General features: G+C 45.7%; 1 protein-coding gene across 1 annotated transcript; it reads right to left on the bottom strand.

Annotated features, from left to right (window-relative positions):
* Nucleotides 1-281: 281 nt before the first annotated feature.
* On the bottom strand, nt 282-14,637 carry HYOU1 (hypoxia up-regulated 1; the record flags this gene model as incomplete). Its single annotated transcript, XM_009699806.1, is given in 25 exon segments — nt 282-643; nt 1,192-1,275; nt 2,131-2,383; nt 2,857-2,941; nt 3,453-3,586; nt 3,940-4,062; nt 4,693-4,780; nt 4,943-5,142; nt 5,304-5,492; nt 6,110-6,192; nt 6,938-6,998; nt 7,111-7,249; nt 7,525-7,712; nt 8,034-8,166; nt 8,266-8,348; nt 9,250-9,384; nt 9,825-10,008; nt 10,752-10,880; nt 11,456-11,487; nt 11,489-11,559; nt 11,562-11,627; nt 12,571-12,647; nt 12,753-12,907; nt 13,188-13,266; nt 14,544-14,637. Coding segments are annotated over 25 exon segments (2,924 nt in total), but the record flags the coding sequence as incomplete, so codon positions are not given.
* Between the last annotated feature and the right edge of the window lie 120 nt (nt 14,638-14,757).

Raw genomic sequence — 14,757 nt, forward strand, 5'->3', positions numbered from 1 at the left:
GAGCACAGATAGAGATGGTTTTAACAACCGTCTAAGGAAAAGAGACACATTCGTATCTTGAAGCATGGAGCATCTGCCTCCCCAGTCCTGTTCCACCTTCTCATGAATCCAAATGAGAATACACCTCCCATCAGTTGAAATCACACAGTTTCGTTAAGCCAGGGCCTCATATGCAAGGACAACACCATCTCAGCTACATCTGCTTCTGCATTAATTCCCTTTACCTTCACCAGAGGAGGTGTGGCACAGAGTTTAATGTTCCAAGTTACTTCCTAAAGCCTAGGATGTTTCTTTACTGCTTTCTCTCCACAGAAAAGTCACTTTAGTGACTTCTGTACTGAAACAGAGACAATTCTCGGTGGGCACACTGCCACCTTTAAACACGTAAGAAAAGAAAAACAAAAACCAATTCACTAAGTTAGTAGCGGCAAAATCCCCAGAAAAAAAATTTACATCTCTATCCCATTTTGTTGTCAGACTGTTTGGCATGTTCCATTTACATCATGACTAACCAGGTCCGTTATAAAAACAAGAAAGTAACCATGAAATAAATAGATGATGACACTAGTGGGTTTTCAGGGGTGTTATAACTCATCGTTTTTCCTGCTTTCTCCTCCAGCTTCTGTCTTCTCTTTTTTGGACCCTGTGCAATGAAGCAAACTCAGTTACACGCTGTTAACAGCGTTTACAGCACACAAAGCAGTGCTGGAAGTCCCTGACATTCATTAAGTATTCCACCAAACTCTCAGTCTGTGGTGCAGAAGTCAGGGGGATGGCTTTGGGGACTGACACTCAGCTCCAGAGAGCTGAGGACATGGCTGCCCTCCACCTGTTGAACACTACTGTCCTCACAATAGGAGTGGCAGAATAAACACGTGCCTGCACATCAGCTCTTTAACAAAGATGGGCTCACAGCTACAGGACTGGCTATGAACTGCAATGAGAGAGGCATAAAGCAGCTGCCGAGGCAGGAGACAATGGTACGTTAGAACTTCACACCGAAGAATCAAAATGCAGGAACAGCGAGGCACTAAATTTTGTGTCTTCCTCTTTGCAGAATTAAGAACTGATCCGCAATCAGGGGTTCTACCATCTTACTGCCTCCTACAGCTGAAAAGATGGAAAGAAGCCCACTGACAGCTTGCACATGTAGCTACTAAGCTCCAGACCGTCAGTCAAACATTTACCTACCAGAGTCTGATCCAGGCTCACCATCTATTGCTACTTTCTCAGCTGTAGGAGGTTCCTTGGCTGGATGAATATCCTCAGGTTTGTCTGTGTTTAAAGCAGAAAAAAACAAGAGTTAAGGAAGAAGACGCAGGAGACTAGTTGCAGGGAGATTAGGAGACCAGAAGCGAGATTTAAAAACATGCCAACTCTGGGGCCTCAGCAGGACTGTAATATTTCATTCTCACAGTGGATCTCCCTACAACACTCAGAAGCATCAAAGAACTGCTTCTTATTTCTCACTGCCTCTGTCTGCCAGGCTTTACGTCCCTAGAAGCCCTGGAGATTCACTGGTTGCACAGGCAAGCCACCTTTGGAGCTGTGACTATATGCAGGATCTCTCAGCCAGGCCAGAGGAGCTGGCAGGGAACTCTGCTGACAAACAGCAGTCTAGATTTAAAAGGACCAGGGCACTTGGAACCTGAGGATCTTCAAAAGCTCAGAAAACCGCAAGTCTTAGTGTTCCAAGATTACTTTTTTTTTTTCCCCTGGGGTCCATCTAAGCCACAAACCTTTCTCAACAACAGCTTGTTCTATTCCTTGATATAGGACACAACCTTGAATACTTGGCTCCGGACACCCAGAACACAATTGATGGCTTACCTTTCTTATAAGGTGACCAGCCAGACAGACAGATACTGACTAACCATCCTAGAAAGTTTATAAACACTTTCTGCTCCTTCACAGAAAAAAAACCCAAACAAATGGTGGGGGGAAAAAGGACACTGCCAGACCTAGATTTTCCCAGCTGTCTTGAAAATTAAGAGGAGGATCATTTAATCCTACAGTTAACCATTGTCTTCACTTATTTAGCTCCCTTTCACTCGAGGCAGAGAGATGAGGGTGTTACACATGGCAATTATATACTAGGAGCTACATACATGCTCCCCACCTGCTCCTTACCTTCTTGTTTCCCCTCCGTGGGAGGGATAGTGTTCTCAGTCTCAGAGGATGCTGTAGCATTCTTGCCTGAATCAGTTTTTGTGGTGTTCTTCTCCTTTCTGGGTTTGGGTTTTGCAAACTTGGCCTTATTCAGAAGGTACTGCACTTCCCTGTCCAGGGCTGCTATCTTGAGCTCTATATCTTTGGACAGCAGGACAGGTTTGTCAGCAGGAGAGAGCTTGTTCTGTTCAGCCAGCGTCTCATTTTTCCAGAGCTGTGGGATGGGAGTGAATAAGTGCTTTTTGAATGCTCCTGGGTTCTGGGAACCACTGTATATCATAGTATCTCAAAGTCACCGCTCCTGGGCCTTCTAACTTACTCGGGGTAACCCTGCTCCCTGCTACATTTCCACCAGCTTCTTAGTTACCCAGACATAGGACAAAACAAAGAAACAAAACCCTCAAAACCCAGCGGCTGCTTTTAAAAACTGCACGCAGCCAAATTACTAGGCTACACCACCTCTCCTGAAGACAGCTCTCCGCACGCAACACAAGAACCATTATTGCCCCAAAGCAGTCTGGGGTCCAGCTAAGCATTACAAAACACTGAAACACACAAAGTTCACTGGTGGCATGGAAACAAAACATACACACTCTATTCCATGACCCCGAGTGAACGTACACGCCAGGAAACATGACCCCAACTGCCACCCCTACCCTCCCCCAGAATCATTCTATCCTTTATTACCATTGTTTCATTGATGGCTTTTTCCAGTGTACTCAGTTCCACTTCTGTGAATATCTGGTCAGACTCTGGAATCATTCGGGCTCCCCTTAAAAATAAGAAGAAAGTTTATTTTTGTTAAGCCAAACAGACTGTACCTTGACAACTCAGTGCTTACAGCTCCAGTAATCACAATAACCAGCCACTGCACATACCAACAAATGAGTACATTTGACATTTATGTCTCTTGCATCTGCAGGAAATGGGAGTCCTAAATCAATCTCTGGATGCTAAGAATGGAACACAGAGCTAGCAAATGCAGCTATCATGAGATCAGAAAAACAGGGAAGATGGAAAAAGCTAAGGCCATAGAACCAAGATGGAAAAGTCTGCCTGCAAACGATATGTACAGCATTGGACATTTCCTGTTCCCCTAGATTAAACAGAGCTTGCGTGCTTATGTTAATGGGTTCTGCAGAACTGAGCATTAATATGCAGAGTTTTGGTCTTTTCTCAAGAAGCGCTAGTGACCTTCAAGCCATGTTCAATCTGGTCATGTTCTGTTGGCATCTCTTACATTATCAGCTGCGCAACTCTCCTTCCCAACAGCTTGCTCTTACTTGAGAAAGATGGTTGAGTGGTTGAGCAGACTTTCCAGGGCAGCCAAGCGTTCTGGCCACTTTCTCCTTTCCTCGACACGGAAGAAGACGTTCCTACAAAGCTTTTTCAGCTCTGAAAGCTTGTCTTTCAGCTCCTGCAAATGGGGGAGAGAGAGGAAAGGAGATCATTAGTTTGCTCACTATCTAATATTATAAACCTCAGAAGTTAAAACTGCAGGTTTTGTCATTCTATCAAATATACTATTTCAATACAGTAAAGAGAGCCATGTGAATAAGCTTTATGCGGAATCACCAGGTTACTGCTGAAGCTGTGGAAGACGCTGTGGAAGAACTTCATATTCTGTTCTGTGCATAACGCACTCGAGAAGCAAGCAGCTTTCAAGAACCACATTACAAAGGATCAAAATGGATCACTACTCTGTCAGTCTGCGTGGTCATTTCCACGTCAGTGACAGCAGACTGTTATCCTGACTACACATTGCAATACCTTAGTTGTGGCTGCATAGCCCTCCTCCTCCATCCAACTGGAAGCCTCGCTAAGCTTTCTGGAAATTTCTTCCCTCTGCTCCTCTGTCGAGACAAACTGATACTCCTCTTGGTAAAGCTTGTCCTGAAAAGGACAAAAAGAACTGACGGTGTCAAATACCACTGAGCATGGAAGCATAAAACCACCAAGTCACCCACTTGCAACCGGGCTGGACTGCGAACTCCTGGGGTGCTGCCTGCACTGGCCAGGAGATTCTCATTCAACCCTCCCAAATCCAAGCTCCTGCTTGTAGCACTACCAGGAGCATGATGGTAATACACCAGGTAGAGACACACACGCTCACAGCAGGTATATGATGGTAAAGCTGCAACAACCATAATTTCACATACACTTAACATTAGTTGCCTCTTTTGCACAACAGTTCTTGAGAAGCTGCAGTTTCTTTACGCCCTTGGGGCAATTGTTTCAACGCACACAGGTAAGCGCACATAAGGGATACCGAAAACCCAAAGTTTAATGTGTTAGACATGCTGAAAAACAGTGTTCGTTTTGCTGCGAGGAAACCTCCCAAGTCCACAAGGGCTTAGGAAGCCTAATGGTAGCAGAAAAAGTGATTGAAAAATGAAAGCTAGGCTCTTCAAAACAGCTTCCCCCAGCTCAAACGACTCCTCTGCATTCAGAGGATATGCATACACTGCATAGGACACTTCTACCTGCCTTCCAGGAATTCTCTTTTCTTCATATCCCTCTTACCTGGGTCTCAAAGATGAATGACTCCAAGCTGTTGGCCGATTTTTCTCTTTCCTGTTTCTCTAGATCTCTGACCGTCAAGTCTTGGAGCCTACAGCCAACAGAAATCAAAGGTAGCAAGTGCCTTCAGATGAGCGCCACATCATATACATAAGCTTCTGAGGATGGCAGCGCTACGTGAGCTATCACGATTCCAAAGCAATTTGATTCCTTTATCTAGAGCTTTAACCTAGCAGAGCCATTTCAAACATACTTTTTCATCGAGCTCTTCAGTTCATCATCCAGCGGGTCAGGCACATCGTTTACATCCAGTTCCATGGTGATCTCATGGACGAGCTTCTGCTTCTTGGGTGCTTTGATCTTCTTCTCTTCCTCTGTTTTGGTAACTGTGCTGTCACCAGAACTTTTGGATGGTTCTTCGTCTTTTGCAGTTTCTCTATTTTCTTTGGGATCCTGTAACAGATAAAGTACGTACTCAGACAAGGGAAAAGATTTGCAGGTTTTGCAACTTTTTTCCAAGGCAGGTCACTAACAGGGAAAGAAGGATTCCACTGAGGAAATCCCGCTTCACAGACACTGAAATCACACTCCCGTTCCTTCAATCTGATGCTCACTTGAGACTCTGATTTCTCCCCTTCTTCCTTTTTCTGCGACTCTGCTTTTGGAGGGGCAGTTTCTGCTTGACCTGGAGACTGCTGTTTCTCTTCTCCCTGCTCTTCACCGACATCCTCTGCACTGCTTTTCTGGTCTTGTTTCTCCCCCTGCTCTTCTTTACCTGTTTCGGCTAGGCTCTCTTCTTCTTCCTGGTCATCGCATGCAAGTAAAGGGGAAACCAAAACACTGTTTTTAATACAGAAATTCCATGCAAATGTTTCACAGAACAGGTAATTCTCTGCCAAAAACATATGTATGAAAAACAGCACTCACAGTGACTGCAGCCATTACCAAGGGACTGTACTGAGCTAGAACGTTAATTAAGAGTTACTTCAGTGCAGGACATAACTCTGTGACAAGAAGCTTCCATCTCACTAGAAGGAAACCTAATCACTACTGCCAGCATAACAGCAGTTGTGCCTATACAGCCCGGGAGAAAGCAAGGAGCCTGCTAGACACCTGCACAGACAACACACAGGCAGAAGCCTATCGACACTGCAACGGGCGATTTAGAAACAGGACACCTCCCCAGAAACAAGTCCTGTAACACCAGTCCACCACTGCTGGACTTACCAGCAGAAGATCACAAGTTTCTTTAAACACATGCCACGTGAAACTCCAGAGGAATATAGCACTTTCTGAAAATATTTAAAATCCTGACATGCTGCCAGACACCTTTAATTCTGCTCACATGAATCACTGCCTCTTTAGCGGCCATAGGAAAACCCAGGGGCTCCCTCCTGCTAACAATCGCCATGGGGCTCACCTGAACCGAGTCTGTCAGGTTCTCCGCAGTCTCTGGCGTAGGGCCACCACCCCCAAAGAGGCTCGAGATGGTGTTTCCAAGTTCTGTTGATGGGAAACAAAACATCAGGACATAATGTATCCAAAGGAGGAAGAAAGTAGTCTTCAGCTCTCAGTTCTCCCCCTCACAACCATAGTGATCACCAAGGAGCTCTCTTGGCAGTCTAGGTTAGCTACATACACTCCAGAAACTCATCCTTCCCTGACCTCAATTTGCTTTTTTTTTGCACGCACAGACAAGCAAGGCCTCTACCTCTGCTGGAATATGACCTGAAATTTGCAACTTCAACTCAAAAGCTTCAAGCTTCAACCTGTGGCTGCATTAGCCATCCCTGCATCTCCCCTTCACCTCCAAACATGCAGATTTCCAACTCCTCTCTATAGGCAATTCTGTGGTCTAAAACCTGAGCAATGCAAAGCACAGATCAGGGCATCACAACCCAGAGAATGAGAAGGGAGAATGCTGCAGGGCTGTGGATGCAGGACTTCCCTTCAGGACAGACCTCCTGAAATTAGCAGCTATGGCTGCAGAAAGAGGAAACAACTCTTATTTTTCTAGTTGCACTGCATGCCATAGTCACCTTAGGAGCACCTGACGTTTCAGAGCTCCTGTCAGCACCCAGCAGCCACCTGCAAAGGGCTTTAAAGTATTTTGGAGCCGTATACACAGAGACTAAGGCTAACTGCTTAACTTCTACACCCCAAACCCAAAGAAACAGTATGCTTGTTATCTCGGCCACTACAGATAAAAACACAACAGTCAGTATGAATACTGAAGTTCAGCATTTACTTGTCAGTGTTGACTCCTCCTCCAGCTTGTCTTCCACCAAGGTCTCAAACACAGATTCCACCTGGGAAAGAGGAGCAGAGAATTAGTTTCAAGCAAGGACCATCAACACCAGAGAGAGGGACAGAACTAGAAAATACATAGGCTGACAAACATCACAATAGGATGGTGCTTACCCGGTCAAGGCTTAGTACTCCACTCTCATCCATGTTGAAGTGAGCTTTGATGCCTTTGGATTCATAATCCGAGTGCTTCTTGAAACTGTCCCCAACTCCCTTCAGCCTCACGGTAGTGAGATTGAGAGAACCAAAAATCCTGATGACAGAGACAAAAGCAGAGAGAAAATTCAGGGTAACATCGCTGCAGAACAGCTAACTGCTTCTCGCAGTCACATTTGCAGCGATGGACAACTGCACAAAGCAAGGAACTGGCACGGTTCAGTTCGCTGAAGTGCATGCAACTCGGAGAACAGATCTGCAAATACGTGCTGGCGCCCAGTCAGACACGTGGGCCTGCCTGACAATAAAATTTCCAGCTAGGAATATTGCACTACCATGGAGCTGTCTGCTCAGGTGCTGGGCTCAACTCACTGCAAATCATCCTGGCTCAGGAAAGACAGATCTCCGTAGTTGACGTAGAACTCAAAGTCATCTGTGTAGCGGTTGAAAGTGATAACTTTGCGCTGTGGATAAGGCGCCATGCGCTGGAACAAAATCCTCTTGTTATGCTTTAAACTCCTGGATTTATCATCCTCCTCAACTTCACGAGTAAACTCCACCTGTATCACAAACAGAAAACATGACTCAGCAACTGCTGGCTTCCTCTACAGCATCCTACGTCAGCGGTTTCCGCAGCTCTGCCTCATGCAAAAGTTGGGGGACAGGCAAGTATTTCCCAACAGATGTTTCTGTATCCCTGACTTCTTGGATATCGCAGTTCTACAATACAGAAGATTTTCTTCTGCTTCCTTTATTAGATTGGCAGAAAGACATCCACAGCTTCCTTACTTGAAGGAGACCAACAGGTCACCTGGAACATATCTCCCAGCACAGCCCCATTCACCCATACCTCACACAAGAGAAAGCAAGCCAAGGGTTACCTGGATGGGAAACACAGCAGCATCCCGAACCACGAAAGGCTTCACCTTAAAGGCTTTGCTCAGAGCAGCTGCCTGGTAAACTGCACCCATAGCAGCAGCCTCATCGGCATTGATGTTCTTGCCCAGTTCTTCTCTATGAAGTGAAAAGCAACAGGCATCAGCTTTGCAGCCGCTGCCATAAACAGCGACTTGTCAGTAGGAGACAGACTAGAAGGGGGCCTCACATACTCACTTGCCCACAGCTTTCAGCAAAACCTCCTGCACTTTGGGGACCCGTGTGGCACCGCCAACTAGAATCACCTGGTCAATTCCATCCTAGGGATTGGAAACAGTCACCTTGTCTTGAGAAAGCAATTTTGGAAGGCTAAGTTCAGGGCTTCCTTACGCTCCTTCCCCGGTCACCACGCACTGATGTGCTGCTCTGAGAACACCCATGCTACATCCTGCCGTCCCAGTCCGGGTCAGTGCCTGACAGACCTCAGGCAGACTTACACAAGCCGTGCCAACATGGAGTCAAGTCTGTCAAACATGGACAACATGACCGCTGCTTCAAGTCACCTGAAATGCGGGACTTGACACAAAATTAAGACTGGCTATAGCTTAATGCCAGAGGAGCCAGTGACTCAGACAGCAAGCTGGACCAGAACAGATGGAAACCTGGACTTTAAGAGGCGACTCAGTGTCTTGCATTGAATACCAGACCCAAAAGATGCTCAAGAGCGTCCTGGCACCCTGAAAAGTAAGCATTTAACAATGCGGTAAGTCTCTCCAAAGGACTGCATTGCGTTTGGTCCAACTGCAGGTCCACAACAGGGCTTCTAAAGGGAGTGCTTAAAGAAGCAGCCTAAACAGCAATAATTCTGCATCCAGGCACTTTGAGTTAAAACTTCAGGAGCGAGAGCAGAACCAGTATCCGAGACAAAACAAGGAAAGATCAGCATTTCAAACCTCCAGCCCAAGAGTAAAGTTTTTTAACAGAAAGAAACCCCTCCTCCAAGTCTTCCGTTTCTGGTGGACAGCACAGGGAGCCATGACAGACTCCTGCTTGACGCTGCAGGAAGTAAACTCTCTGCAGCACTAACACCACTCTATTACAATAACAGGCATCGGTACCTCAGCAGTGCTGATAACACAATCACTGATGCCTTGATCATGATGCGACAGCAGCTCCGTACACAGAAACTTCAAGCTTGTTAATGCATTTTCTTAAACATACCAGGTTCATCTCTGCGCTGCTCAGAGCCTGCTGCACAGGTCCTGGGACTCGCTGGAACAAGTCAGAGCACAAATCCTCAAATTCTTGCCTTGAGACCTTGGCCTTGAAGTCAATGTCATCCAGTAGCCCCTCAATCTGTCCAGAAAAGAAATCAGCCAGAGTGAAATTATTGGTGGAACCTTCTCCAAGCAAAATCTTTACCTGACTTCCTCAGTGTGCAAAAAGTTCCAGCTTGCTTAACGCAGCTAGGGCTTGACCACACTCATCTGAACCCTGCCACTGCTAAGGTGACGAGAGGATGCAACACGGATGTAACAGACAGCTTCTCTCAGTGAAAGTTTATCTAATAAACTTCACACGAACAACTCTCCTCCAATCCACTCACTTAATCACTAGTGCTACCAAGCGGCGTAAGTTGAGAGGGACCACCAGTGCCACCACCACGCCCGGAACACCAGGACCAATGCTGTTTAGCACACTGATGCTGCAGAAAGGCAGTGTTCCTATGCACCCATCCTTAACCCACACCACTCTCAGTCCTAAGAAAACAGAAACCCTGAGACAGAGGGTCAGACCTGTGCCATGTGGTCAGCATTTGCACTCAGGACAGTTTTCAGGCGGTTGGCCTCCTTCAGTAGTTTGGCCATGGCCCGGGGATTTTTTCTGACATCTTTTGAAGGGTGCTGATCATTAAAGAGTTTCGCCAAATAGTCCCGGAGACGAAGCTCCATCTCTAAGCCTCCAAGAGTACGGTCAAACCTGAGCAAGAGAAGGACTGAAGGTGTAACAACTTCAACCAAGTCGAAACACAAACAAACGTCATGTATTATTTCACAAATACGCAGAGCAGCAAGTGGTCAAAAGTAGCTGCAGTACTATCAGCTGTTCCAAAAAATAACATATTACGATAAAACAAAGAAAAGAAAGAGTCGCTACCACCACTGCCTTTGAGCAGGAAACTTCATTTTAGGTAAAGGTCTTATTGCCAAGCATATTAAATAGTTGAGAAGCCAAAGGATAGTTGTCTCAGGTCCCACGTATTTTCTTGGAGACTGTAGCATAAATGCTTTGGAATTAAAATTGTGGGCCTGGCTGTTCACAGCAGCCTCCTCCTTATTTGGCAACACCTAAGTGCGCTACGTTTTCATTCCTCTCTAGAATTACATTCCACTTTTTCCAACTGACACACTCCACTTCTAAAAGATTATATGAAGTGGAATTACACTTAAATGGCTCGAGGCTATGAAAAAAGCAAGCCTGAAGCAAACTAAGTGTACTGGTTCCCTCCTGGGCTCTTGGAAATTATGTTAACTTCCGCACAAGACAGCGACACCAGAATTATTACCAACTGGAGCCTTCTTGCTCCAAACGTTTTCCACCCTGCCGCCCAAATTACTGTGCTGAAGCCTCACTGCAAAATTCTACGTTTAGAAGAGAAGGCGAAACAAATGGTTTCTTTCCTGAGACCTGTGGGTTTTGTGCAACTCATGTTGAATTCTTACCCAACGCCCTGGATCTGCAATTGAGGTTGGGTTCCTGAGTCCTTAGTTTTCACTGTCTGATAGGTAACAATAGTACAAACGGTGCTTCCTGCTCCCATGTCGTAAAACATGATATTCTGAAAAGAGAAGCTGGGACAGTGAAGCAGAAACACCTGGATATCCCCCACAAATAAGGAAAGAACACATGGCTTTCCGAGCTTGATACAGGCTGAGACTATCCGCTCCCTAGAGTGGCTTTATATCGTAATGACAGGACTTGTACTTTGATCAAACACAGGAGACCTTCAGGGTCATGCTTGACACAAGCCGACAAGAAAACTTCTCATCCATTTCACAGATCAAAAACCAAAGCTTTGCTCTTTAAAAGTTTCGTCACTCTCAGGAAAAGCAAGTATTTCAGAGTCGGTCTTCCAATACCTTAGAAAAATCGCTACAGTTATTCCCCTCTGGTCAACAGGCAAGGAGTAAACACAGGTTTACAAACTGGAACTCTCAGCCACCTGCCCTCATTCCAAAAGTTTTCAGGCTTCACCACATATTCACATGGGGTTTCATGTCTTTGTTTTGTTAATGAACACATGAAAACAGAGGAGACTGGTTGACTAGCAAAGCCTGCTTTAAGTCCTTTTGATTTTATCTGCAGTACTTTCTCCCCCACATGCAGGCACTTGCACGGGACTCTCTGTATCTCAACTGCAACCTACCTGTGCGGTGGCATTGATGTCTTTCCTCCTAAAAACTCCATAGTTCAACGCTACAGCAGTGTTGTCATTGATCAGCTGCAGCACCTTCAAGTCAGCCATGCGAAAACCGCTCGCCTCTCCGCCTGGTTGAAGTAGGCAGGAACTGTGATCACCGCGTCCTTGATGGGCTGCTCTACAAGAGTTGCAGGGAACATGTGTTTCCATCAGTGTAGCCATGTGCAAAGACTCATTATAACGGGCTAATGTTAGCAAAGCCAGAGAATCCAAGTTAAAGACTGGTACAGAATGCAACCCTGAAGCAGCACCAGCAGCCAGGATCATTAGGGATCAATCTCTCCGTGCCCTGTTGAAACCAAGCAGACTTCACAGATTCCTGCAAAGCCTCGTGTCTACTGACCTCTCTTTCACATGTTAGAATACTTTCAAATGCTTTGCAATGCCTTAGATTTCAACTAATGTTATCTTCATAGAGCCTTACTTCATCACTGGATTACGTTCACTCTTCTGAGTAAAAAGTCTTTCGACTGGCTTTAATATTACTAACGAAACAACACACAGCCCACTACTAATGATGCAAGTCAAATACATCAATGAAATTCACTCAATTTTCATTACTGTGGTATTTCATTAGCAACACACCATGAAAAAGCACAACAGCTAGCAAGTTTCACAGTGGAGGGCAGTTTTTGCTCTTTAATTGCAGTTCAGCTCCAGCAGCAAGCCTCCATCCAGACCAACTGCAACACAGACTTCACAGAGCCACTTCCATCTTCCCCTGAAGTTACCTACCGACACGCCTCCGCTCTAGTCACACGTGCAAGTGACAAAACACTTTACTGTTTCCCCACAGATTGCCAGTTAAGTCTCCTTCACTGCAAGGCTGGGTGGGATCTGCCCCCAAGAACAGGATTAAGACCCCAAACTCACATCATATTAGAAACAAATGATAACCTGATAGCTGCTAAGTCTTGCTTACAGTCTACAGTTGAAGAGAGCCAACATCCTGGTTCTAAAAATCTGTGGGTTTTCAAACACTTTCAGTCTCTACTCAAATCCTATAATATGCAAACACACACACAGAGATACTGTAAAAAAACCAGCTAAATCCTTCCAACCTGCGAATTCCTCAGCCAGACCACGTGAATAGTTCAGGACCATCCCCAGCATCTCCTCTGGAGAATACTGTATCGTTCTACAAGAAACACACAGGAAAGAAAATTACAGCAACAACAGAGCCAGCTGTAGAAGCCTGGTAGCCAAAGTCCCACCCACAAGGAATCCAGAAGCAGCCACTTACTGAGATAGCTTGAAGATAACCGTCTGCCTTTTCTCATCCTTCACCAGCTCGTGCTCTGGGAATCGGGACTGGTACAGTGCCACATGGGGGTTATCGATACGCTTACCCAGCAGGTCCTGAAAATATCTGAATGCCACCTTGGGGGTCCTTATGGACTGCAGAAAGAAAAAGCACATCACCCAGCTGCATTTCTCTGGTTTTGCTGTTGTCAAACAACCCTCTCCCAAGCTGTGTCTTGATGCGGGAGTTAGGAGCGCAAGACTGGTATGCTAAGAGCCAGTACAGAAAGTCAGTAATGCACCAAGGAGATGAGAAGTAAAGCACAAGAAATAAAGCTTCCTAGATCAGACATTTATCACGAAGGACCCAGTAGTGGGAATATATATTCTGCATACAGGAATTGCAGTTGGCACAACGAATAACAAGAACTCTTACCATTCCTAGTGCGCTATCGCCAAACAGACGCTCGTTCTCCTTCAAAGAAACAGCCACAGGTGTTTTCCTTCGTGATTCCCTGTGTAGAAAGAGAGAAATAAACCAGTCGAAACAGGTGAACAATCAGTACAGAGTCCCTAGTGAAGAAGGGTGTTGTTTCCGCTTCAGAAAGACTAAGGAAAGGTGCTTGGATACCATTTATAGAGAAGAAGGCCAGTCTGTGTTCACGTGAAGGGCTGCAACAGCAGCACCTCTTTTCACAGCTTTCATACCTCCTGATACTCCTTGTGACACAGGCAAATAACGTGTTTTATCGAAACACAGACAGACATCTTTCAAATTCACAGTCAAAGCTGTGGTAGAGAGATTGTTATTTTTCCCATCACACAAGACAACTTAACACGAGGTGATTAATTTCTGCTCCAGTTCATGCATTAGCACAGTAAGGTAAGTATTTCACTGTGATAACTACAAAATGGCTTAAAGTTGTCCTCCAAGCTCAGTGTACGCTACCCACTTCCAAATGTCTAATAAAGCATTCTCAACTCTCTAACATAAGATTACAACAAAACAAATTGCCACAAAGAACAGTTCACAAGCACCTTTCTGGAACGTGTTGTTTCGTACTTAGGCAAGACTTGCTTTATTCTTGCTTTCCTCCACCAGCAAGCAAGGCGAGACAGTTCCCTCATTCTATCGACAACTGCCAAGTTTCAGATAACTGTGTGAAAAATCCATTTATTATCTCTCAGTCTAGACTCCTAGAAAATGAGGATGTTCCTGACCGTACATCCTCTCCCAACCGCAGATTTTTCATTCAGTGTCTCGGGGACAGGCTGCAGCAAGAGCAGCCAAGTGAAAGGAGAGCTTTATTGGCCTCACAAACAAGTATGGGTTCTGAATCGCTGCAGCAAAACAAACCTGCCTCCGGGTTCCCTTATGGAGAACTGAGAATCACTCCTCTTAACTGGATAGGCAAGAAGTTGATACTACACCCTTTCACATCTGAACCACAACATATCCTTAATGACACAGGTTTGTGGTTCCTTGCTTAAAAGGTCCCCAAAGTACAACCAAGCACTCCTAAGCTAAGACTGAAAACTGAACTGCTGCTCTGAATAACACTCAGTAGCTGCTCACCTGGGGCAGGAAGGGAGTCAGAAAACCCTAAATTAGAGGATGGGTGTGTTCTCCTCACAACAGACGCACAGCATTACTTGAACCCTCGTTACCCTTAATCGGTGCCTCCTTACAGCTTTTACAATGATGTTCCAAGCCCCAGTAAACCAGACGAGAGCCCCCCACGTTAAATCTTTGACGTCAGTATCACGATAGGCTTGAAAAACAGTCGCTTACTTGTTTAAGACGATCTCCATCGGCACCCCGGGCTTCACGATAGCAATCTTCATCGATTCACTGCCCATGTCCACCGACATCACCGCCACGGACACTGTAGCGCATAAGGGAATAAAAAAAACCTTCAGTACGAACCTACGTTGCAGGAGACGAAACTTCTTCGCGGTACCGAGCGGCGTGGGATGGAGAACGAAACCAAACGGGCCCCTTCGGA

This window comes from Cariama cristata, unplaced genomic scaffold (assembly GCF_000690535.1).
Source record: "Cariama cristata isolate BGI_N322 unplaced genomic scaffold, ASM69053v1 scaffold45154, whole genome shotgun sequence".
Lineage (NCBI taxonomy): Eukaryota > Metazoa > Chordata > Aves > Cariamiformes > Cariamidae > Cariama > Cariama cristata.